The sequence below is a fragment of the Temnothorax curvispinosus genome, unplaced genomic scaffold (genome assembly GCF_003070985.1).
Source record: "Temnothorax curvispinosus isolate PA1 unplaced genomic scaffold, ASM307098v1 QBEX01015512.1, whole genome shotgun sequence".
Taxonomy (NCBI): Eukaryota; Metazoa; Arthropoda; class Insecta; order Hymenoptera; family Formicidae; genus Temnothorax; species Temnothorax curvispinosus.
This window is the reverse complement of record NW_020225292.1, coordinates 16,933-41,069: the sequence shown is the minus strand read 5'-3', so window position 1 is coordinate 41,069 and position 24,137 is coordinate 16,933. Positions and strand designations below refer to the sequence as shown.

The following is a 24,137-nucleotide window of genomic DNA, read 5'->3' as shown; positions in this document are numbered from 1 at the left end:
TTTGACGCAAATTAATGAAATATTTGATTTTATTCAACCTCTCCAATGGACGCAAATATAACGTTTATGTTATACGATTAATCACTATTTATTACGAATAAATTAAATATTTTGAAAATTGACGATGTCTTGTTACCGATAACAGTATGATCTATTATTTCTGCGCTTCAGATCTTTGCAAAACGGCGATAATGAGGAAGGAATGGCAATTTGTACAAAACTATGATTACTGTTACCATTACGCAGGCGCTGTAAGCTACTTGATGATTATCGGAGAAAACGAAGTAACGTAAAAAGGAAAATTGCAACTGCTGCATACTTATGGAAATGTACAATGTGCTCGAGCGTAAATAATAGAGATACGGTAGCAAGTAACGATATTTGCACGACGTTTTGCGCACGTTCCGCATATTTCTACATTCGTTTAAAATTTAGGATAATCGGCATAAACGTACATACAGAAAATTTGTTCAAGCTAGCTCCGATAATACCTAGTATTGCGAGAAAGAGGGAAGAAAGAGAGAGAGATGCGCGAAAAGAGCGAAAAATTTCCATTCCACAGATTCTTCATCTAGCCACGGTCCACGATAATATTGATGTTTTACTTTTATCAGTTGAATAATTTCTGGACACAATAATTCTCGTAGTATATTCAAAGAAATTATATAAAACGCTCTTCGAATATTATTTTTATTTTCTACAATATTAATTAATACTTTTTAGATTATATAAAAATTATAACCTAATTAATATTCACATGTCTCATCATCTTTTAAAGAGTTCACCGTTATATATTTTTAAAGATATAATTAAAAAAAGAATGGAAAGAAGTTTGCTCTTTTTACGTAAATCCCATAGTTGAAGCATGATCCGACCGCAATCGACCCCAAGTGAGTGCAAGTATAGAACCTAAGTAACTGCACGCCCACAACGTTCGCGATTCGACGTGAGTCACTGGCTAGAGGCTGGATAATATGACGACGAGTCGAAGAGTTTCTTCGGAATCATAGCAAACGTCGGGAAAGGGCCAATTACATCGATTCGGTCTAATTTGTATTCGCGTCGATCTGAATGTTCTATTCTACGTCTCTACTACACGTAAGTGTTTTTTTGTCGATATAAAAAAACAGTTTAAAAAAAAAAATTGGCAACGTAGTAACGCACACAGAGGGGCGGGAATAATACGAGACGAGCAGTCGTGCGAGTGATAATTATTATAAAGAAATGTATTTGGAGATGTATAATATTTGTGATGCGAGAAGACTGCAATATAAAGCTATCTTTATGAGTCACAACGTCTCGTTACAAGATAAAGAATTTGTTGTCAGTCGGCAGAAATAAGCGAAGCGACACGAACGATATTATCGTCGTATTTTCGGTTAGGTCATCATCTCCGCTCAATGTTAATCGCGTTTCTGCCTTTCCTCCCCGCCTCCCCCCTCCGTTTGTATTTGTACAGCGACTGAAATAATCGGCGGCGGAACGGTAATCGTACGCAGTTTTGAAACGAAGGGCGGTGAACCGTGGAAATGGTTCGTCCGGTGGTGGTTGGGATGTCCTTTCTGGCTCGAGCAGCACAATAATCGTGGATTTCCGTCCGCTTATTATCTTACACGCGTCACAATGCGTTTAGATTGCGTCGGGGGTATCGGCTAATTACCGGTCGCGATTTAGTCGAGCGTCCCCGCCTGCCGACGATGGCGTGAGACCGAGATGCGTATATTAAACTGATATTCTATCGAAGAAAATTTTAATTTAAAAAATTTAACAAAAATCCAATGTAAGCGAGAATATGCTAACGAATTGGTAAATAAAGATGTCTGTGCGATATTATATTCTAAATATAATATTCATAATATTCGCAGTAAACAATGTCAATCCTGATCTGTAATCAGGTTCTTTAAATTCGACTTGATTAATTATATTAATTATTTAATAGCTATTTAATATTAATAGATGGTTTAAATCGAGTTTTAAATAATGTAGCTATTTAAATCATCATTGTATAATTTTAGATTTTTCGAAAAGATTAACCAACTTTTATTTTAATATATGAAAATATTTATAATTATGTATGTTACATGACCATATATCAAAAGATTATAATTATATATGCGATAAAAAAGTACATGATATAGGAGTAAATTTCCGGAGATGAAGTTTTAAAACCTCCATCCATCATCGGACAGAATTGGTCTCTTATAGAATCAAACTCACGATTTCGGCAGGTCCTTCGCATAATTTTACGACGTTCAATGTTGATGTCTTCCATAAATAAAAAAATTTTATTGCATATCTACTCCTTATTCGCAATTGTCTCAACGTTTGGTCCGTTCCTCCCTATTCGCTCTTTAAGATTCAAATATTATATCGATATTTGATGGTGAATCGCGATTTTGCACGTCAAAACGCGATATCCAGGAGTCGATAACGGTATGAAAAAACCGGTTTCCGTTTGAAGACAGTAATAGGTGCTCGTTGTGCAAAATTCGTAGACCGGCTTTTCGGCCGAGATATACCGAACCGTCGCGCGTGCCTTTTCTCTTTTGATAACATCGCGAGGAGAAAACTTTCCATTGATCGAAACTTTCAATTGATCGGTTTCGATCTCAATAATTAATCTGTCACAATCGTATAATAAAATTGTATCGTAAAATTATTTATGTATGAGAAAAATATGAGAAGACACATAGGAGAGAGGCAGCGTATATCTCGGTTTCTATCGAGATATATTTTATGAGAACTAGTATCGCGGGAACAAATTCAATTATATAGCAACACGCTTTCGCAAATTGCTTTAAGATAACAAGAAGAAAAACATATACAGCGTCTTTCAAAACTATTAGGTGTCTTTTTCATTAATATTCACTACAGATTATTAAGAAGTGGAGAGATGCAATACGACGTTCCTCGACATTTTCGTCGAGGAAGAGTCGCCTTTAAATTGGCCAAAAACGCTGCGATAAGAAGACGACTTACCGGTAGTTCTGGAACACCCCGTGTATAAGGCCAACAGATTCATTAACGAAATAGCGGCCTTTACGAAAATCCTGAAACCTTAACGACAAGCGAAACGGCCTTCATAATGTGAAAAGTACACGCTCTCGTTCGTGGCATGAGAGATCGGCACGCACGCACGCACTCGCTCATACATGTGCCACATAGATAACTTCCTTCGTAAGGTATAGAAGAGAGAGACGTAGGACGCGTGTGCCAGACGGACGGCGCGGTATCAAAGGATATTTACCCTGTCAACAGCGTGGCTTTACGTGGCGGAGACGCCGCTACGTCTATAAGGGGAGAACATATAGTACTCACTCGTACCGAGATAATAGTAATGGGTATATTATTACTCCGCTCTATTATTTTACGATCTAGCGCTTCCCGGGAATTGATACATTATCGTAGAGTCGTGGAGTTGCGCCGAGCCGAGCCGAGCCGAGCCGAGACGAGACGAAAGTCGAGCCGGCCGATTGACGAATGATTAAGAACGTAAATAACCATCATTTTTCCGAGATCCACTATCTACCGCTCGATATATCGCCGATGTAAATCACACTGACGCGCTAATGGGAAGTCGATATCGACTAGGAATAAAGCAAATCTCATTAATCATGGTACTTGAGTCAATTTCCAAATGTAATGAGCAGAGTTAAGTACCGATCCCGAACGAATCAATCCAAGCGGTTTTTTTTCTTTCAAAACGTAGCCGATAATCAATATATCCGGCGAAAAAATTAACGGCTATAGCATTACGTCTGGTTGAAAACCTATAATCTTACGCGCCACTTATGACAAATCCTAAAAACTAGCGTAGCCAACCGAGTGACACGTGCGCGATCACATAGATATTTAGATCTATGCTAAACAGGAAGAAAATTGAACGGCTCATCTCAGGTCGATACAATAGCTTACTAAGCAAGGTTCGATAGGTATTACTGCTTAATTAAAGTCATGGCTGTCGCATACTGAATTAAGTTACACTTAATCGATGAGATTTGTCTTCTGCCAGGAATACGAAAGTATCATAAATAGATTCTATTGTAATTTTCTCGATTAACCTATCAGCGAGGATTAAATTCACTCGATTTCTTTTGGCCGAAACTCAGAGAGGACCGATTCTTAAATTCATTCACAAGATAAATGTGTACGCAAATTCCGTTCGTACAAAAAATCGACAAGTTGATTGGTTAAAAGCCATAGCTAATCAATTTGCAACTTTTTTATAAGAGCAGAATTTGCGCATACGTTTCTCTTGCGAATGAACTCAAGAATCAAGCCCCAAATCTTTCTTCCTATGTATTATCTGACACTAAAATCGACGAAAGAAAATTCACTCTCATTTATTTACTCATGTATAACAGCTTCGTCGTTTCATTTTCTAATCGACTGCGCATGCCAACTTTGAAATTTATTCCATATATGTATACGTATGTACATGAATTGTTGAATCAAAATTTAAATATTAACATATATATTTTCGTTTACGCAAAAATATCTTTCTCTCTCTCTCTCTCTCTCTTTCTTTCTCGCATGTAATTAGCGATTCAATAAGCATCTGTCAGATAAATATATTTTTCAGAAGCTGTGGAAATACTTTGCAATAAATTTTTACAGCGGTTTAATAAGAACGCTTATTAGTATCAAAAATTTAAATCAATTATCAATTTAAGTATGTGGATTTACTGTTCTGACTAGGAACTGTGTTTTAAAACCGACAAAAAATCGGCGCGCAGTTCATTGAGTTCGGAAAACGGTGTCCCAGACGTGCCGTGCCACATTAAATCTATAGAGAAAAAAATGAATTAATGAGCTTAAAAATATCTTCACTACAGTGCAATGCGACATGACAGTGCGCGAATTTCGGACACTTTATTTATTTTTAGTAAACTTTGAACACTTCTCATTTAAAAACTATTACAACCTCGGCATTTTGGTATTTGGATTTTCGTCTCAAAATGATCTCAGGTATCTGCCATTTACGGATGGCACGGCAGGTCTGTGTGGAACACTCTGTGTAAAATTCATACAATATTATTAGACTACCAAGTCCGGACCGGTATTTTTCTTTCTAAATTATATTTTTTAGAGTTTTATTCGCAAAATACACGATTCAGCGTACAGGGGACGAGTAAATAGTAAATGGTTTCGACTCCACAATCCCGAGATTGCTTACCTGCATCTGCAGCCACGAGTAGTCGATGTACGCGGTGGTGGTGGCGGTGACGGCTCCGGTGATCCCGGTGGACGCCGTCGACGAGATCTGCTGCCAGCCGTCCTGCGTGTTGCATCCGAGCACGGTCGCGAGGGGTCCGTCGGGTTGGGCCCGATCGGGCACTATCTGATCGGCGGCGTATTGGGCGGCGTAGGACGGCTGGATCGTCGGCGGCTGGACGCCGACGGCGGACGGTAAACCGGGCAGAGACGCCGGATGAGGGTGCTGCGTAACCCCCGTGGTGGCCGCGGCACCGGCGGGCAAACAGCACACGCTCGCGTCCATCCGTGGCGGCGGAGAATCGTAGAAGCGTAGCTGCTCCGGCTCCGACTCCCGTGTCGTCGTCCTGCCGAGGGTTAATCCTCGCGGCACCATCCAATCCACGACCGTCGCCGCTCGCGCCGTGATATCCACCGGCCGACGGCTGAGAGGATCGATTCGCGGATCCTCGGATCCCTTACCTCTCCGAAAATTTAGATCTCTCTCGTCTCTCTTCAGGTGGGTCGAGGTACTACCATTTTCCGCGGAGACGCAGCGAAGAATCGATCCGGCCGTGGATCGTTCCCGAGTCGTCCAAGGGTTGATTTTCGCGGCGCTATCCGATCTGCGGCCACCGCTCGTCCGTCCCTTATCCGCCAACAATCGTCACCGACTCTCTCGGAGCAACGGAGTCGACGGATCGATTCTCTCGATCGCAGATTCTTCCTTTCAAATTAGCTGGATTCGCCCTCTCTTCGGATAGACCGTAGCAAAAGACGGGGCATCACTATCTCGCGCGCGGCTTGGATTTCACGCAATGTCACTTGAATTCGCGATATCGATCGCGATAGTTGGCGACAGCGATCACGACAGTCACGTACATCGGAACCGCGTTGACGTCCCGCGGGTCGAGTCCAACGAATTCCAGGCGCGGAACACTATCCCGCACCAGGCTGCCGAGCGCTCGTCGAGGGTCATTGCGAGCATCGCGTCCTGCGGGAAATTCGCTATACTATTCCGAGTTACTTTTCGTCGATGGAGAGAGCAGTCCGATCGGCGACGTCGTCGTTGCCGTCGTCGCCGACGCCGCCAACGCGCTGCTGTCGGAGGGCACTAATGCGAGCAGGAAGAAGCATTCGACTCCGATTTTTAAATTAAAATACGAATCACTGACGATACTTTTCGAGTTCTCGCGGTAACGCGTTTCCCAAACGGAGACATCGGGCAAGTTCGAAACTAGTTTGATCCCGTTCTCGATCACTCGCGCGACGCTTAACAACAATAATTAAATTCCTCCATTAGGAAAACGTTCCTCCAAGAGATCGACATCGTCGATCGCTCGCCCAGAATGCTCCTTCGCTCAATGATTTTCTTTTTCTTCCTATGAACGGCCACTTGTCGACAAAACACTTTCGTCAGCTTTGCCGGCACTCGCGACAAAACGCGAACGTACGATCGTTTCCAGCGTGATTTTCGCGCGACGCGCGATACGAGAAGCGAGATACGAAAGGGAGTGCTCCAGCAGGATTCGAGGAGGATAAAGCGCGCGCGCGCGCGCACGCTCGCGAACGATCGAGTACGCCGATCGTGGTCGACCGCCGCAAGATCCGCGAAATGACGTTTCTCGACGGTGACAGCGCGGACTCCCGTTAACGCGTTGACGCGCGCGCGTGCTCGCCACGGAGGACCACGAGGACGAGGGCGGAGAGAGAGAGAGAGAGAAAGGGTGGGAGCGAGAGAGAGAGATAGAAAGACGGAGAGAAAGAGAGCGGAGGACTTACGAGAAGGCGAGGGTGACGGGCACCGTTGATGATGGTGGTGGTGATGGTGGTGGTGGTGGTGGTGGTGGTACCGGTGGTGGTGGCGACGGTAGTGGTGGAAACGATGATGATACGGAGGCGAGGGTGACGGATGAAACTGGCGCGCACAACTCTTTAGCTGCGCTCGCGTACCGTCCGCGTTGCGCACGCGCATGCGTGGATGCGTGTCGTCAAGGCAACGGTTCCAGAGTAACTGCTTGGCGAACGCAGCCCTCCGCGGCGAGCGTGTCGCTTCTCTCTTTCGCGCGCTCGCGCTCTTTTCTTCCTCTCTCTCTCTCTTTCTCTTTCCCTCTCTCTTCCACTTTCTCTCTCTCTCATTCCCGATCTCGCGCGCCTGGCTCACGCCCCGGGCGCGACCGATTCGAGCGGTCTAGGCGGCCATCGAGCGCACGCCCCCGTCCTGACACCGCGAGCGCCTCTCACTCCCTCTCTCTCTCGATCTCTCTTCTTTAAGCGCGCCCGGTCGCTCGTCTTACCTCCTCTCTCTCTCTCTCTTTCGCTCTCTCGCTCGCTCTCTCCGTTCGCGTCGAGTATTCATCCCCACATATACACACACTTTCCCCCTCCCGCATAATGTCCTACCCCTACTCATTCACCTTCGGTCTCCTACGATTCCGCTGTCTCGATCGAGCGCGCGTTCCACGAATCGTCGCGTCCTTCTCCCGCAGCACAAACACAGCGCAAGCAAGACGAACCACCGCACCGCCCGCGCGTCTCGACAGCGCGATTATCGACGTGAGCTATCGAGGGGACTCCTACCTCCTTCGCCGACTTTGGCACACTTCTCTCGACGTTCCCCTGCCCTCCTGTTTCGCCCTTCCATTCCCCCCCTCCTCTTCCCTCCGTCCAGCCGCTTTCGCGGCTCCGCCGTCTCGCGCGTCTGCGGTTACTTTCTTCTGATGTGAGCGAATCATCCCTCAAACATTATCTCACCGCCTTTCGCTCACCCTCTCGTAGCGTTGACGAGATCGCGTTCGCGGCAAACTTAATTCAAATTGGGAGAACGAACGAATCACGATGCGCGCGGCGCGTCACGTGCGCCTCTGACGTCACGCGCGCGACTCACCCTGCTGCTTAGCGAAATAACGACCGGTCTGAATATGGCGTAATAATTAATTTTGAAGCAAATACGAGATGATGTAACTAGCTAACTCAAGGTATCGCGAACACCTTGACACACGTGAAGTTGCACCAGTTTCAAGCGTTACGCACTGGCTGTATTCCGATATTCACTGTCAGTAACTGAAATCTATATTTTTCTATATCTTACGTCACGCATACTACAGGATTTTCAGTACTGACTGTTGCTGACAGTAAATATCGGAATGCAGCCACCGTCGCATGTGGCCAGCTATCACCACGACTGTCGGTTAAAACATTAAAAATTGTTTTCTTTTTTTTCGACTTAATGTCGCGTAATCGCTGTTTAGTTTTGATTTTACGTATTTAATCTTTCACGCGTATGAAACGGTTGCCGATGATAAGCCGTCAGGCAGAGCTCTGGATCGCGATTGGCGTATAATTTTGTATTTTGAGCTATTTATTATGTCGTTTCAAAATAATACGTATAACAAGTTCGATCACGCACGTATATAACTTTCTCCAACGGAATCGGAAGGCTGTGCTGGAAATTTTCGCACGGGCAAAGTGACCGCGTACCGCTCTCAGTGCGATAACGAAAGGATTTATTGGCGAAATTCAAAACGCGACGAAAAATCAAGTTAAAAATGCATTCTGATATGTATTTATATCGCTCCAGTTAGCAAAAGCTTGATGTAAAAATACGTTTTAAAAACGTTTAAAAGACGTGTGTCTAAAGAACGTCTGAAAAATTATGTCGTCTTTTAAACGTCTTTAAGACGTCTTTTTGAACTGTCTGCTGGTTGGAGCGTCTCAAATCTCGCGTTTTTTTCTTTATGTTCTCTTATATGCTTAGAACGCCGCGATATAAGTATGCGCTATCTTTCCAGCTTCATCAACGACTGCATTGTGGCGACGATGTAATGATGGGCAGATCAATCATTAAATCTGAAGACGAATCTGGTGGATTAATGTATCTACAATAACAGTCGATTCCGGGAGAAACGGAGTGGGGGGATCGAGTTATAACAAAACGGCGGGGCCGGCGTTTGTAATCGATTCGATCCGCGAGTTACCGCGACTCGATCAGTCGAATCCCAGAATGTGACGTTTCTCGTGATATATCCGCGCGCGCGCGTCCATAATGCGATCGCATAATACACGGAGAAGCGGACGCATGCATCTCCGCTCTCTCTCTCTCTTTCCATCCCCCGCCCGTCCGCCAGTCCGCTTCGCTTCTTATCTCCTCTCCTCTCCTCGCCTCTCGCCGTTCCTCGCGATCGCGACGAGGCAGAAAGGTTCCCTTTCTCTTTAGATTGTGAAACGATTTTCTATCGCGGCGCTTTAGCTCCGCGCGGCGCGGATTTATTATATATGCAATGGGTTACGCAAATTACGACAAAGTGCAAATATTTCACATGACCTGCACCTGCGTGACTCCCCTTTCTACACGTGATCGTTTAACCAGGCACGTGAATCGTGACGCACGCGCGCGCGCGCGCACGACGTTGTGTATACGTTTATACGTATGTACGTATACATATGTATGCGACGCCTCGAAATTCCGACGAGTTTCCTGGGACCAGAAGTAATCCGTCCGAAATATACGTAACACAGCGCGAATTACATTTCTTGCGCCTAACCGAGGGAGACGTTTCCTGGGAACCGGATTAGGTACTTTGAGAAGGATAATGAGCGCGAGCGGCTACGAGTTTCGGAAATCCCCTTCTCATTTGTGTTGTCGTAAAAACGCTGTATATCATTAAACCGAACGTGACCGCGAATACTTGAGGTTACATCAACGTCACTCTTTTTCTCGCAAACTTTACAAATTTGAAATTATATGGTGTTGTAACGACAAAAATAAAGTATATACGATAAAGCATACGAACAAAGATGACTAGCAATGAACGCTCATGTCTCTTTACCCTTTACTGTAATTACTTTATGGTCGTTGATAAAGTAATGAAATAATTATGAGGCGTGTGAATTAAAGAGTTTGCGCGAAAAAATTAAATTACGGTAATTTAGATAAATTAATGCGAAGGGTTATTTAGTTATAGACAGGGAATGATAAGTTTGCGTGATAAAGCGCAATGACACGCGGAATACATCATCGAGTTTAGGACTAAGTGACCGTAGGGGCAAACCGGCTCGCGCGCGCGAGCAAATGACGAGCACGGCTGACCGGTCAGAATTCAGCCGCGAGATACAAGGGTGTAGTGACTGTAGTGTGCCCGCACGCCGCCTTCCCCACCAACGTGCTCCCCGCGGAAGCGACGCGACTTATGAATGGGAGTAGTACTCGCCCATTGGTCGCGCCCGATAGCCAATCGCTGTCGACTTGCATTCGCAACCACTGCGCGGCAAGTAAAGCGAAACGATCGTGTATGTGCAGTGCACTAGTGCACATCCTGTGTATGTACCGCCGAGATAGCCGATATTCCCGACCCGAACCCGGCCGAGCGACGACGGGAAGATTGAGACGAGATACCGGAGTAAATCAACCGGATCCTATTAATACCGCGCCGTGCTACTGACTTTTCTGGAAAAAATTATTAATCGTGCGAAATCGCTATAAATCGTAATTCAAACTCCCAGACCTTTACGCGCCTGGGAAGCGCAGAGAATGCTTATGTTATAACTATTGTTTTACAATAGATTTTACGTAATAATTGTTATCGCCGTTTCACTATTTTTTCTTTAATCGTAAAACCCTTGCCAAAGCGAGGGTCTCGCGCTTATCATGGAATTGGATAGATGACGTCAAGAACGAAGTATTAGTTTCATCGGCACGAAAGGCACTGCGACCCGAGTCAAGACGATAATTTCAATTTTTCCGGGGCGATTACGTCGCTCGATGATACACGAGGGTGGCGAGGATAATCGCGAGCGCGACTCGCGAGCAATGCGCGAGAGAAATGTAACGACTCGCAGCAAAGTCGTATGCAAATCGGCCCAGGAGGAGACAGGGCAGGTCGCGGGCGCAACGCGAGCCGTACGGCAAATACCAAACGGCAATTATCGGTTAACTTATGGAAAGTATAGGGAACGAACGCGCGCGGCGACGGCTCTTATGACAGGGAAGTGAGCGAGGTTTCTATCCTGGGTACGTCAAGGTGACAACACGACGGGGATGACACCATACCCGGAATGACGGAGAGTCGAGAACGCGCTACATTACCTAGCGTTACATTACATTGCGCTGCTTTATGAGCGGCCCGGCCGAGCGAGCGAGCTCCATTTACGCGCATTTACGGACTGGCGTCATCTATCAATTAGCCGCCTCATAGTCGTTTGTGTCTCACCGCTATCTCGCGAGATTGCGACTCAATTATGAGCGGTAGTACATGAGTCTCGTATTTCCATCTAAACTCGTGAATCATTCAATACGTCGCTTAGACAGTAAGAATGCGAGTCTCAGTCTCGGTATTGACGCATGGAGTTTGATTATACTCATGACACGATTATTGCGAACGTGATTTATATTGCTTTCATTTTATTCATATATTTAGCAATATTCAAACTTTTCTTTATCACATTCGCATATTTCTACATATATACATGTGCTGTCCGCAATATACGCGGAGATAAGCAAATTAAACTCTGACGATTAAATTTCAATCCCACACGTCACCATATTTAGTTTTCTTCTGCATCGGTAAAGGGTTGTCGGTTGTGAGAGCTTGCTCGGTCGTCTCTCTCGCCACCGGAGGTTCTTTTGATGGTCTAGATGGAGCATGCCACTGCTTATTTTTCTTGTAGAACTCGTCTCTATTTTTATGCCTCAACTCGTCATAACTGACGCCTTTTTGCAGATTTAGCGGTTCAGTCAGATCCGCATCTTCGGAAATGTGAAAGTCACCTTTAAACATAATTCATGCAACAAATGAGTGAAATATGACTGATATAATACATAATTATAATTCATGCAATTAGTTGCGTAGAAGAGAGCACATAACAGATTTAATGATAACTTTCACAACTCACTGCTGTCATTAATACTGGAATATGTATCATATGAGTTCATCGATGGATAATCGTTGAACACTATTCCAGTGGACGGTTCTGCTGGGCTTTGCACTTCAGTCTGCACATCCAGCGGTTGAAATTTTTGATACAGTCTCTCTCTATAAACAAAGATGAATGAGACTCCACTCGAACAATAGATCATAAATGAATCTAGAAGTAATTGAGCTATCTAACAATACCTATTTCCATAATAACCCGCTTCTATCAATCTGTCTCGGAGAGTACTGTTCGGCATGGAAGCGACTCTCGCTAGGCACATTTCGGAAATGGCTATTCTACCCCCGATCAGGCCTATCACACTGCCGACTAAGGCGGCATATTTGGCATATGCGCGAAATGGGGTTACACTACACGCCCCATATCCCACGGCTGCGCTAATGAGCGCCGGCATGATGACACTCGAGCTTCTCATGCATGCGTGCCAGGCCTTTGCTTCCTCCGGCGTCAACTCCAATCTCTACAATTTGTACAATTACGATAATTAGATGACTGAGAAAATTGCCATTACATACATCTACGAATAAATAGAATATACATTAAACAGTTGAATAGTCATTCTGCTTTTTAAAATTTCAATCGATAAATATACACCTCACAACTGTAAAACAGTTAAACACTTAACATTATTAAACACTCAACTTCTAACCTGCGTTTGTCGACATTTGGTATCGGGTTGCTGTACGTCTGTTACGGTAGTCGCCATGTTTCGCGAATATTTCGGCAAAATTTCACTTGTATTGAACTTGAGAAATCTTATGTGTCTCGAAGTTTGTTACAGTAATAAACGTAAACAACCGTAAAATCTGTACTGATAACCATGAATCATGTTTGTTTTCTAACCTAGAAATTCTAACCAATTCTAACAACATTACCCCCACTGACTGGAAATGGAAGGAGTTACGTAATTAATATGGCGGAGGCGCTTCGTCTTCTGCGCGGCAAACTTCACGTGATTTGCGTTCATGCATTTCTCTCATTTCTAACAATAAATGCTATACGCGATGCCAGATGCCACTAATAATGACGAAATAATATTTAAACACGCAACTTTGGTCCGATATCACGTGATACTATATGTAAGTCAAATGGATGGGTAATAAAAGTGTCCAGTTGATTAACTAAAAATATGCAATTAAATTTCAATATTACATGTACAATATACAGTAATTAAACCTATTAATATCGCAAAAGTATATTATATAAAATTACATTTTTAATAAATAGTATATCATGCTTTTCGGGTACATAATCATTTGATAGGCTGCGATTCGCTTATTTATATTTTATGTTCACAATTTAATATTCATTTTCAAAATAGCATACTTTTCAACGAAAAATAAAAATATTCACAGGCAGTGTGAGAAAATGGATATGTCAAATAGTTGTAACGTTGAAAATGGGCGTGAGTGGCGTATCAAGCAGTTCAGTAAAACGGTATCAAGTAAAGCGCCGGTAAAACTGTGTTCGCAAATATCCAACAACAATATTGAATTTGTTTCAAACAACGGTTTATTCGATATTTGTTAAATTTTTGCAGCAAAAGTTTACGTCTGGAGACTCCATTGATGTACAGTTTACATATTATTGATGGAAACAATTTACACATCTTTGCTGCAAAGGCATCATAAAACATGAATCCTGAACGGAGTTATAATTCATTGTTTATGCAATGTTTGTGGCAACAGTAATATAAATTGTTTTCAGCAATACATTTGCATGATTTTACACACTTCCATTTTGCTATCTGGGACATTATACTTTGTAAAAAAAATGTGCCATCTGTGTACATCCGATCATATATATAGATCGAAATATAAAATCTATTGTTGTAGCTTGAAAAAATTTTTCAAATCCTTCGAGCATATTATTTATCTTTTTACATCACTACATCTTCGTACACATTGTCGAAATTCTTTATGCGCCACATAATTTTCTTACGGTTCAGTTTCTTCGTATTTCTTAAAATTAATCAAGACTTCCTCATCCTTACCTTCTGAGAATTATCGTGCTTTATCATAAAAAAATATTCTGAAGGAAAACACGATCACATTGTGAAAATTCCTTTCTACATTCAAATTATTATAAAACAAATTCCACATGAAGTTGTATGAATAATTCGGCATAAATGATTTATACATGTACAGTAAATTGCCTGTAAATGCAGCCTCTCGCCAATCGCAGTCACGAATGAGTAATTGTCGTAAAAGTTTTCCTAGCTAGACATGATGCACCATCAGATAACATATTTATTGTGAAGACGGTGCTCCTTGAGACACGGCATTGAGCAGAAACGATTGGCGTTGTACTCGAAAGGCACCTTGTCAGTCATATCAATGGCGCACTGGAAGCATCGCGACACCACGGTGTATCCTTCGTTCAACATCCGGTTCTGCGCGACCAATGCTCTCTGCAGAACGAAAGGAAAGAAATAAGATATCAGAACCAACACCGAGTAAAAAATTTCGTATAATAACGCGTTTATTAATAACCTTTTCTCTGTCGCTGAGATTAAGGAACCTCTGCTTCTCATTTTCCTCCTGTTTCTTCAATTCAAACTCCTTCCTCTTAACTTTCTCTTTAAAACGCTTCAACTTCCGCTGCTGTCTTTTCTTCTCTGTCTCCGCTTGTTCTATCTCATCGGAGAGTGGCCCGGGTATTTGAGACTGTACAAGCATTAAAACATATATGATGTAGCTTATGGATAATAAGACTATTTTTCGAGTATATCGATGCAATTTTCTGATATAAATAATACCTTCTGATAATTGAACTTGTCCGGATTAGCTTCCATAAATCTTCTAAACGTATTTCTAGTCTTCTTATCGTTTGCAGCGACATAAGGGGTCTGTAGTTTTTTATTCTTATTGCAAGGATCAGATCCGATTTCTAGTAGTAGCCTATCGACAAATCGAATTACGTAAAATATCATTAAAGTTAAGATTTCGTTAAAATTATAACATTTGTTCAATAATAAATAAAATGTAACGCACGCACCATACTTGCTCGTGGTATCCACCGAGTGCCGCCAAATGCAGCACCGTATTACCGTCCTCGTTGGTATCGTTAACTAATTTCGCCACGTCGTCCGTGTTCACAAGAGTATTGTTGGATGTGGCACAAGTGTCCGTGATATCTTTCTTGTTCTGCTCCTCTTCGCACTCCTTAATTTTAGCTAATAAGTTATCAATGACCGATGATAGCAGATCATTATCGCCTCGCTTACAGGCACTCCATAATTTACTTTTAGCATCCGACAGCACTTCATTGTTCATCTGAGCTGAAAATAATATAACGTAAAACATTTTTAAACAATAAAATAATAAAGTATGTATTGATACATTTTTCATTTTCCCTTAATTTAATCAGAGAAAACCTTTTTTTTATTGTATAATTTAAACTGTGAACATTTTTTTAGGTTCTTAAATTATTGCGAAGAGATTATAACTTTGATGTAGATTATCTATTAAAACTTACTGTCTTTCTTCACTTTCTTTTTCTGCCGATGAGCTTTCTTGTTCTTCATGTATCTTGGCACAGTATCTTGAAACGCTTGTAAATTCTCCATAAACGATACCTCAAAATCTTCTTCAATTAAAGGGATGTCCAATTGCAAATTTGTATCCATTTCAGACTCGGAGGACGATTGAGCTAACCTAACAATAATATCTGTAAAACAGAAATAAAATTATAGAAAATTTTTCTATAATTCAGCACAAATATATAAAAATATAATTATACAAGTGGTTATTTTTCAACATTAATCACAGCATATCTGGAATTAAACAAAAAAAATTGAGAATCCCAGAATTACTCATGTTTTATATTAATGACGTGTACCTGGCAGTGGCCGATTCGGACTTTTCCTCGGTTTCGCCCTATCTATATGTGGACGGGAATTCCGATGTTGTTTCTCCGGGGTAGATTGCGCAGGTGCTTTAATCTTATCATTTTCTTGCGGATTGCCGTTACTACCGGCATTAAGATTATACTCGGTGGCAACTTCTCCCTCGGGTATCTCGCTCATGATCTCCGGTTTCGAGACCTTCTTACGTACGGGCTGTCGCGGAGAATTGGGGAAACAGTCCGTGAAATCCGCCGCGGAGCCTAAAGTACGGTATTACATAAAGTAAATTGATCTATACGGATTAAATATGAATAAAATTTAAATGGTGAGCAACTGTTTACCGTAAATCTCCATAGTGCTCAGTATGTCGTATACCCTCCTGACTTCTCTAAACGTTGCTCTTCGAGTAGGGAATGGCAGTGGTCTTATTCTAAAATCGTTCTTATCTAAGGGAGGATTTTTGCCACCGAAGAGCACCGTGCGATTATGCGGACCGACCGCTCGGTACAAAATAGCCGATGAATTGTTGATGTGCATCGACCATGATTCCAATATCTCTTGCACATGCTGAAAGAATCGTCGTGTTAGCTTGCAACTTACCAGACAGTTTATTCGCATTAGTCGTTAAATGATTCGTTAATTTTTACAGAAGTGTGGAAATATTCAAAAGTATATACCTGAATAAGCGATGCTTCGTTATATCTTCGCAAACTGGCACCAGCGCTTTTCGCGTGATTACCATTCGTACGAGAATTCTGAGTGAATCCTTGCTTTGCCCGCACAGTGTAAGAGTGGAAGGTCTTGTGCACAATAGCCTCACCATCTGTAATATATATATCAAAGCGAGTGGATGTAACGATTTTGTGAGCATCAAAAAAATAATAAATATTCTTAAGATGCGTACCCTCAAATACAGCCGCAGCAAAGTGTCCACCGCCAACCATGATAACCGTCCATTTGGTCTTTCTGCCACTGTCCAACGCCTGAGCGATCATCTCGGTGTCTTTCTCAGGAATGTCCTAAAACGTAATTGCATATCTCCCGATCTGGCAAGTACAGAACACACCAAGTGACTCTAACAAAGTAGATCAGGTTTCAAGATAATATTTCGTGCGCGTGTAATTTTTTCACAAGCGCACGCAACAATATCGATAGTAGCGTATAGGTTTGCTAGGGACATCTCTATAATTGATGGCAATTCAGCCAACGATAACAAACATACCTTCTTGTGATGCAGCAGGCACCGATAGATGCTGAATATATTGCCGTCGTCGTTCTCGAAAAACACCTTGGTGTGACGACTCGCAACGACCTGCAGCTTCCGCTCCTTGGACATTTCCTCGTTGTACTCCGTGTCCGAAATGTCCGACTCGATTATCCTCCCGCGTCTTTCTGACGCCTTTCTGGACTTGCCAAGTCCAGTCTTACTCGACGGCTCGTTCTTAGTTTGCTCGTTAGACGAGGTCCCAGTCTCCGAAGTACCAGCATCGTCCTCGTTCTCGGACTCTACCTCGCTACCGGACAGGCTAGACATGTCGCCTACAAAATTTCCACATGCCTAACTTTCTGCACAGCTTTAAAGCTCGCATCGTCGCCGTGTACTTCATCTCAGACTGTACCTTCGCCGGCCAACCTATTGAAGCTGTCCTCGCTAACCGACTTCAAACCATTCAGATGTTGCTTGAGATTATAACGATGCCAATCCAGCTTGTAGTGAAGCCTCTGTTGCACCTTGTCCTCAAACTCGGCACTACAGTGGGAACAACACAAGGAGTCGGACACCACCAGCTGGCATAATATCTGCTCGCTGTCAGGCACTGCAAAGCAGAGAGAAACTCCATATGTGAAATGTTGTCAAACACAAATATATCCTGTATTTTTCTCACTGATATTGAAAAAATAAAGATAATGCTTGCTGATTTTTTAAGATAATCTCATCAAAAAACAATATTGAACTTTCTTCAATTCCTATAATTAAACAAGCTTTATAGCTCAAAGAGACTCGATATTATTAATTTCCTTATTGATATCAGATCTAACTGATTGTATTAGATATGAAGACAAAGTTTTCACACAATAATCCTTATAATACTTTAATTATATCAACGATTATTATTGTATTACACATTTTTAATATAACAATGAATTTTAGGGTACAGAATGTTAATGTGGAAGTAAATAACCATCATAACATATTAAATGACATTAAACAATAACATTCCCAGAATACGAATTCTTATAACAGGAGAATCATTGCTGCTCTTAAATTTAAACATTTCTAAACAAAAACTACGCTCCGACATGCACATCATTTCCTCTATGTCTATTGTCTATGCCTTTGAATCGATCGGTCTATCAAAAATGTCAAAACCTGACATTGAAAATAATAACAAACGTAATTGTTTCAAAAAGAACAATTACGTCTCTCGAAAATATAAGCCTGCTCGGTGCCCTGTCAAACATCCATGTATACGTCCATCTGTTCTAGCTACACCTTTCTGCACTCAACCCGAACGTCCGTGTCCCTCTCGTTCCAAAACTGGAGCAGATCTATTCAGCAGAAAATAAATAAACGCATCCTCGTCGCTCGACGCTCACGCGCGTCAATTGCCAGAGTTCCTCCACCTCGTTAAACATTCGCGGCTCACCGTAGGAGGACGGCGACTGCATGCACCGCGCAACCTTGATTCCCCGGGTGATCCGGCTGAAGTCGTCCAGGTTGTGGATCTTGTAGACCTGGTGATCCGCCGTTTTCGCGGCCTCGGCCTCGGCCTCAGCCTCAGCCTCGCAGGTCGGACGCGTCTCGTTCGCCATCGTAAGAAAGTGGGAAGGATCGAAGGATCGAGGAAAAACGGCGGAACAACGAAGAGATTCACCGTGGCACACGCGTGATAACACACACCGTGCAGTGTGTACTGACCGTTTCGCCGATTTGCGCAAGCTCCTCGCGAGTCGCGATTGCGTCACCCATCGCGTGTACCATCCTGCGCGAACACGTCGCCGTCGGGCGGGACATTCGAACGGGTTAAGGAACATGCATTCATGTATACGCGACGTGCGGATTCTGTGATTCAAAACGTTTATTGAATGGCATTCCGTTCTCGCGAATGCGGAGATTCCGCGCGGAAAAACCGTATATGCCGTATATGTGCACGTACAACGATAACGTTTACAATAAGGCGCAGCTTATATATTACGAACACTTTTTTTTTTTTTAATCCTGCCTATGTTAGTCGTTCAAAAAACAAAACATTCTTCTATAGCGTATCTCTGTAACATTAATTCTGCGATGACCGGAGAGGATGAGCCTCTTATCGCGTATGATAAACCTCTGGGAATTATCCTACTCTATCTTTTTGAAATGTAACTATCACTTCTCGCGCTCCTCAATATTTAGAAACCATGTTTTGCAATTTTTGCAAGTGTTTACAATGTTTTATAAATGTTTATGAACGTTTGTAATTAAAGGTCATACTTTTGAGCTTGATATTTGCGAGAGTGGAGCCGCGATGTATTCACTTTTAATCTCTTGTTTGTCAAAACAATTTAAGTGTATAAATGTACGTTAATGTGCCTCCTGTGCGCATTTTTCGTCGCAACATATTCTCGGCATGTTAGCTACCTAATTTCTTCCTTTTTTTTAAGAAGTGTCATGTAACATCCAGGACGACGCGTTAAATATACTATATATATTAACTTAATAAATATAATGTTACTCGTAGCCTCACGCTTCTGCGTTATACTTATTTTTATATAAGCATGCCAAAAATATATATATTCTGCGTACAAAGTAAAATTGTACCTCGCAACACTTACTCTAGTCTAACAATAAATATGTCCTTTTGTCAGATAATCGATCAGTCTTAATATTAGCAATAGATAACTATGTAAAATTTGGAGAAGAGGGTCTGGAACAACGGTCTCTTTTGTACTTTGACATTTTTGGTTGTTGCGTGCCGCGCAATAACGCACTTGGGTTCTATAGTTTCTGCACATTGTGCCGTTAGCAGTAACGACTACTGGTACATACAGAAGTAGAACAAATTCTTTGAGTGCTAACAGAACGGGTCGCATCGTTTGAAGTATCTTTACATTTTGGGAAACGTACCTCTATGCATTCTCGCGACATTTGATTTACTCAGAGATTACAGCTACTTACGAAAGCGTTACGTAATATCGTACTATGTTAATCACAACAAAAAAGAGCTACAAAATATCAAGATCACTCGTAAATAAACGCATTGCTGCCGCCGACAACATAAATAAGTGAAATAAATAATATAAATAGACGAAAGAAAAATAGAATCATCTTTCGAAAACCGACGACGTCTCCGTCGATTAAAGACACATGTAGACGAAACATAATATCCCATTTAGCACACCGACTAAATAATTCATCTGTATCCTCGAGCTTCCGCGTATCCTGAAATATGTGCGATAAGCGACATTAACAGTTGTAAATTGCGATACTTATGTCCGCAATTATTTTTCAAGCAACATATAAATACCAGATTTATTTTACATTTATCCTGATAGATTTACAATGAGCAATAAAAGGTATATTTTTATTAGACTTTTATACATTCTTATCAATTACGTATTATACAATAAAAAAATGCATTCCAATTGCGAATAGTTAACTTTCTAAACTCTAAAGCATGATACTTGTATGGAACTACAGCTAATAGGGACAGATACCGTAATTAAATAGAAACTAAGATTTTACCTCTGTCTGGAAGGGCTGAAGGGAGACGGTGGATTGACACCGGGTATACTGCTGTCCTTGTAAAGGATGAACCAACTGAAACCTGTTATCACAAGTCCGCTCATCGTTGCTTTCAACAGCCACCCGTATTTCCCGTAAAATGTGACCAGCATATGAGCGGTTGTCTCCGCGTACTGATTACTGGCATTCAAGAGTCTCTCGCTATCCACGTGTTTCACGTCAAATTTCGGTAAAATGGACATACTCGGTATCGTTTCGTACATTTGAGTAAACGTTGCCACCGACGGCAACGAGTATCGATCGCCGATTTGCCATGACAAAGGCTTTCCTAAGGGCAGAGCATGAGAAACTCATATCAGCCACATAAATCTCTAGAAAGAAAGAGAAAGAGAGAGGTTGAGTAGAGCTTATTTATAGATATTACAAGATTACATTCATTTGTGGGGCAAAGAAAACATTTATTTTAAACAATATCATTTATCATTCTAAATGTTAGAATGCTTTTATATGTTAATGAATAATCTTCTACCTCATTCTAAACGAGCCATTCAACTCTCTTTTGAGTTGCAACATTGATAGAACATATATTAATTTGTGAAGAGAGAGAAACCATCTATTTTACATAAAATAGAATTATCATTTTTAATATTGAGATATCAGATATATATTTTATTAAGACTATATTATACCATACTCATATTATACCTTAACACGCGTGTAATCTTCCAAGTTCACCGTAAAAGTAATTGATTTAATTTTTTAATTAAATGATAAGATAAAAATAAAAGATAAGATAAATAAAAAAAAATTCTCTCTTTCCTGTTGTTTGTCTCTAGCTATCTCCAGTTTCTTTTTTGTATCTAGTCAAGCATGCGTATTATACTTTTCGAGCGACAACACGGCCTTGACAAATTCGGTCACGGGCGACGCAGAGATCTCGCGTAATAAACGCGCGCTAGCGAGGAGGCTGGAGAGGATTCGAAGGACTCGCGTTGCCCGCGGAAAGACAGGTATCTCGTAATAGAAATAGGCCACGCGGCGTTAAAAATATAACCGAAGAATGCAGGCCGCATGTGCGCGACGTGTGCATTTTAACGCGAGTTCGCGTGTCGCGCATTTAAATTCTAAAGTCCTTGGAGACGCAGGTAATCGTCGGTTATCTCTTCATCTCTCGATGCAACGCACGATATTAAAGTATTTTCTGAGAGGAATAAGCTCACGGAATCTCGTGTGAATTTTTGCGATAAAGAATAATTCATTTATTGAAATCAGTACTTAGCAACGAGAATCGTCCGGCTTTGCAGGTATCCTAAGAATGTGTGATGGAACATTGATTCATAACGGTACAAATGTGTAAAATTAATATAAACCAACAGATGACTTTCGGACCGCGTTAGGTTTTCGCTTTACAAAAAGCACAGGTGGTTAATATTACATAAATAATTCAATAAATATACAAAAAAATTTGTCGATAACAAATAATAAATTAGAACGCAGAGTGAATTTGGCGAACGACCGCCTGGATAAATTACTGCCGAGCTATATATTATGTATTAGATGTCTCTATTTCACCTACGCGTTTCCATCTCTCGGGAATAAAGCTCACAAAATTGTTAATTTTTGCGAGGGAAATATTCGTTTATCGAAAACAATAGCGACGGGGATGGGATCGTCCGACTTTCAGGATCTATCCTAGAAAGAGGACGGAACTCACGGAACGCTGATTCATAGCGATACACACGTTGTAAAATTAACATAAACGAATAAGCGATTTTTGTTAGGTTTCAGCCTTATGGCGGTTAATATTACATAAATCAGAAAGCATCAGCGGTTAATATTACACAAATAAATTCAAGAAGTAGATTCGTTGATAATAAATAAGAATTAGAACGCAGAGCAACTTAAATGAAATCGCCTGGGATAAATTATCATCGACATATGTTAGATCTATTTTTTTCAGCCACGCATTTCTACCTCTCCTTTTCTACGAAATCAATTATATGTTAAATGTTGCAAAAGCCAGGGAAAGAGGGAGGTGAACGTAGAAAGCGTAACTGAAAAGAACACATCTAACACAACGCAGGTGGTACAGAAAATATAGTCGCAGGAACTAATAAGGCAGGCACTACGTTTTCCATCGGAGCTCGTCGCGCTCTTCCTCGACGTATAAAAACAGAAGGCAAACAAAATGAAAATCTAAAGTGTCGGCGTGGGCTTCCTCGAGACGGATTCGCATCGTCGGCAATCCCGGATCCCGGCTTCCAACGTTACCAAAACAAAAACTTGCGCGTCTGACGGAACGGCGCCTACCGTCCTACCGGCGCGGCGACCGGTCTCTACCGTCGGTTCGCGCGACAACGATTCTCGTCGTGGAGGCGATTCAGATCGCCGGGAACGTCCCTTTCAACAGAATCAAAATAAAATGCGATTTGTGTTTAAAAATGAGGCGTCTAACCTCAACTGAGAGGTTATCGATGCGCGGACGCGCGAACGCGCGGAGGCTTGCGAACGTCCGAGTCTCGGGAGGTGGAGGAAATCAAGGAAATCAAGGAAATCTCGGGAGGACGAGACGCCGGGGAGAGAGGCAACTCGCCTGTTCCATCACTTCACCTTACCAACTTACCATAATTCACATACAGCTTGCCCAAGACGATGGCAAGCGAGAACGCGAAGAGCGACAGGCTGAACGTCCACTCGTTGACGCGTACCTTCGTCCAAAGTCTCGCCGGCGTGGCTTTCCGGCTCTCGGCGAGGCTGCTGTTGCCGTTCGTCAGCAGCGACGAGCCGATCGTCGGCTCGAACGTCGTCGTCCTCGTCGTCATCGTTGTCCGCGTTGACATCGCTCGTGATTGACGTGATTTGCGATCGGTCGGGCACGCGCGTATACACACGCACGTCCGAGCTCCGAGCGCGTCCAACAACCAACAACTATAACAACTGACAACTCTCTGTGACAGCCACCGCCGCCACTGCCGCCAGTCGCTTCCAAAAATAAAGGTGAGACAAGCGCGGGCGTTCGCGAGTGCGCACGCGCCGTCCGTCTCTTCCGCGTGTCAGGGGCGTACACCGCGTATACCGTGCACCGGCGCCGCGAGTCATGAACGAGAGAGAAAAAGAAAAGAAAGGAAAAACACGGTAGCGTAGCTGATCAAAATCTCGCGTCCGCGAAAGCGATCGGGATGACTTTGACTAGATTCCGATTAACTCGTCGAGCGACGCCCGCATTATTTTATTATATGGAATTGTCAGTTTTTTCAAACTTGTTGCTCGACGTTTGGAAAGGAAGATGAACGTGGATGACGTGCAGAAATTTTTGCAATTCTATCGGGTGACGTGGTCGCCAGTTAAGTTATCGAAGGCTAGACGCGAAAAGCTTCGTCGGCAATCCTGATTTTGTCTGAATATTTTGTCGTATGTATACATACGGCCCTACCACGCACC

The 24,137-nt window shown here is 42.5% G+C and overlaps 4 protein-coding genes across 6 annotated transcripts in view; all 4 read right to left on the bottom strand.

Moving 5' to 3' along the window:
- LOC112465768 (Krueppel-like factor 2) overlaps positions 1–7,208 on the bottom strand; it is a 42,519-nt gene extending 35,311 nt beyond the window's left edge. For both annotated transcript variants that reach the window (XM_025033488.1, XM_025033489.1), the window contains exon 1: positions 5,177–7,208. In XM_025033488.1, coding sequence (XP_024889256.1) covers positions 5,177–5,590 — 414 coding nt within the window. In that variant the 5' untranslated portion in view covers positions 5,591–7,208. The remainder of the gene's footprint in view (positions 1–5,176) is intronic.
- Positions 7,209–11,561: 4,353 nt separating this feature from the next.
- Positions 11,562–12,974, bottom strand: LOC112465774. Of its 2 annotated transcripts, none has more exons than XM_025033496.1 (4): positions 12,765–12,974; positions 12,306–12,583; positions 12,085–12,224; positions 11,562–11,959 (listed from the first exon to the last, which is right to left on the bottom strand). In XM_025033496.1, the coding sequence occupies exons 2-4, from the start codon at positions 12,536–12,538 to the stop codon at positions 11,715–11,717; spliced, it is 618 nt and encodes a 205-aa protein (XP_024889264.1). In that variant the 5' UTR covers positions 12,539–12,583; positions 12,765–12,974; the 3' UTR covers positions 11,562–11,714. The 2 variants fall into 2 exon arrangements, with proteins under 2 accessions (XP_024889264.1, XP_024889263.1); XM_025033495.1 differs by having other exon boundaries at positions 12,773–12,974.
- A 266-nt stretch (positions 12,975–13,240) lies between these two features.
- Positions 13,241–19,024, bottom strand: LOC112465770 (ankyrin repeat and zinc finger domain-containing protein 1-like). The gene is made up of 12 exons (XM_025033491.1): positions 18,619–19,024; positions 17,590–17,787; positions 17,193–17,509; positions 16,875–16,989; positions 16,648–16,793; positions 16,312–16,537; positions 15,964–16,230; positions 15,601–15,792; positions 15,121–15,403; positions 14,882–15,023; positions 14,616–14,789; positions 13,241–14,533 (listed from the first exon to the last, which is right to left on the bottom strand). Exons 1-12 carry the CDS (start codon positions 19,004–19,006, stop codon positions 14,360–14,362), a joined length of 2,622 nt encoding a protein of 873 aa, XP_024889259.1. The 5' UTR covers positions 19,007–19,024; the 3' UTR covers positions 13,241–14,359.
- An 8-nt stretch (positions 19,025–19,032) lies between these two features.
- Positions 19,033–23,642, bottom strand: LOC112465772. The gene is made up of 3 exons (XM_025033494.1): positions 23,320–23,642; positions 20,697–21,024; positions 19,033–20,393 (listed from the first exon to the last, which is right to left on the bottom strand). Exons 1-3 carry the CDS (start codon positions 23,534–23,536, stop codon positions 20,309–20,311), a joined length of 630 nt encoding a protein of 209 aa, XP_024889262.1. The 5' UTR covers positions 23,537–23,642; the 3' UTR covers positions 19,033–20,308.
- Between the last annotated feature and the right edge of the window lie 495 nt (positions 23,643–24,137).

What these genes read in the sequence shown, in the direction of transcription:
- LOC112465774 (XM_025033495.1), bottom strand. Translation starts at nt 12,829, where the DNA reads ATGGCGACTACCGTAACAGACGTACAGCAACCCGATACCAAATGTCGA. An exon ending in CCAAATGTCGACAAACGCAG is followed by an intron (nt 12,584 to 12,772) that starts GTTAGAAGTTGA and finishes TACAAATTGTAG; the next exon opens with AGATTGGAGTTGACGCCGGA. An exon ending in GCGGGTTATTATGGAAATAG is followed by an intron (nt 12,225 to 12,305) that starts GTATTGTTAGAT and finishes CTTTGTTTATAG; the next exon opens with AGAGAGACTGTATCAAAAAT.
- LOC112465770 (XM_025033491.1), bottom strand. Translation starts at nt 19,006, where the DNA reads ATGTTCCTTAACCCGTTCGAATGTCCCGCCCGACGGCGACGTGTTCGC. An exon ending in CAATAGGTTGGCCGGCGAAG is followed by an intron (nt 17,510 to 17,589) that starts GTACAGTCTGAG and finishes GAAATTTTGTAG; the next exon opens with GCGACATGTCTAGCCTGTCC. An exon ending in GAGCACTATGGAGATTTACG is followed by an intron (nt 16,231 to 16,311) that starts GTAAACAGTTGC and finishes ACCGTACTTTAG; the next exon opens with GCTCCGCGGCGGATTTCACG.
- LOC112465772 (XM_025033494.1), bottom strand. Translation starts at nt 23,536, where the DNA reads ATGTCAACGCGGACAACGATGACGACGAGGACGACGACGTTCGAGCCG. An exon ending in CAAGCTGTATGTGAATTATG is followed by an intron (nt 21,025 to 23,319) that starts GTAAGTTGGTAA and finishes CTCTGCCCTTAG; the next exon opens with GAAAGCCTTTGTCATGGCAA. An exon ending in TTCAGCCCTTCCAGACAGAG is followed by an intron (nt 20,394 to 20,696) that starts GTAAAATCTTAG and finishes CACATATTTCAG; the next exon opens with GATACGCGGAAGCTCGAGGA.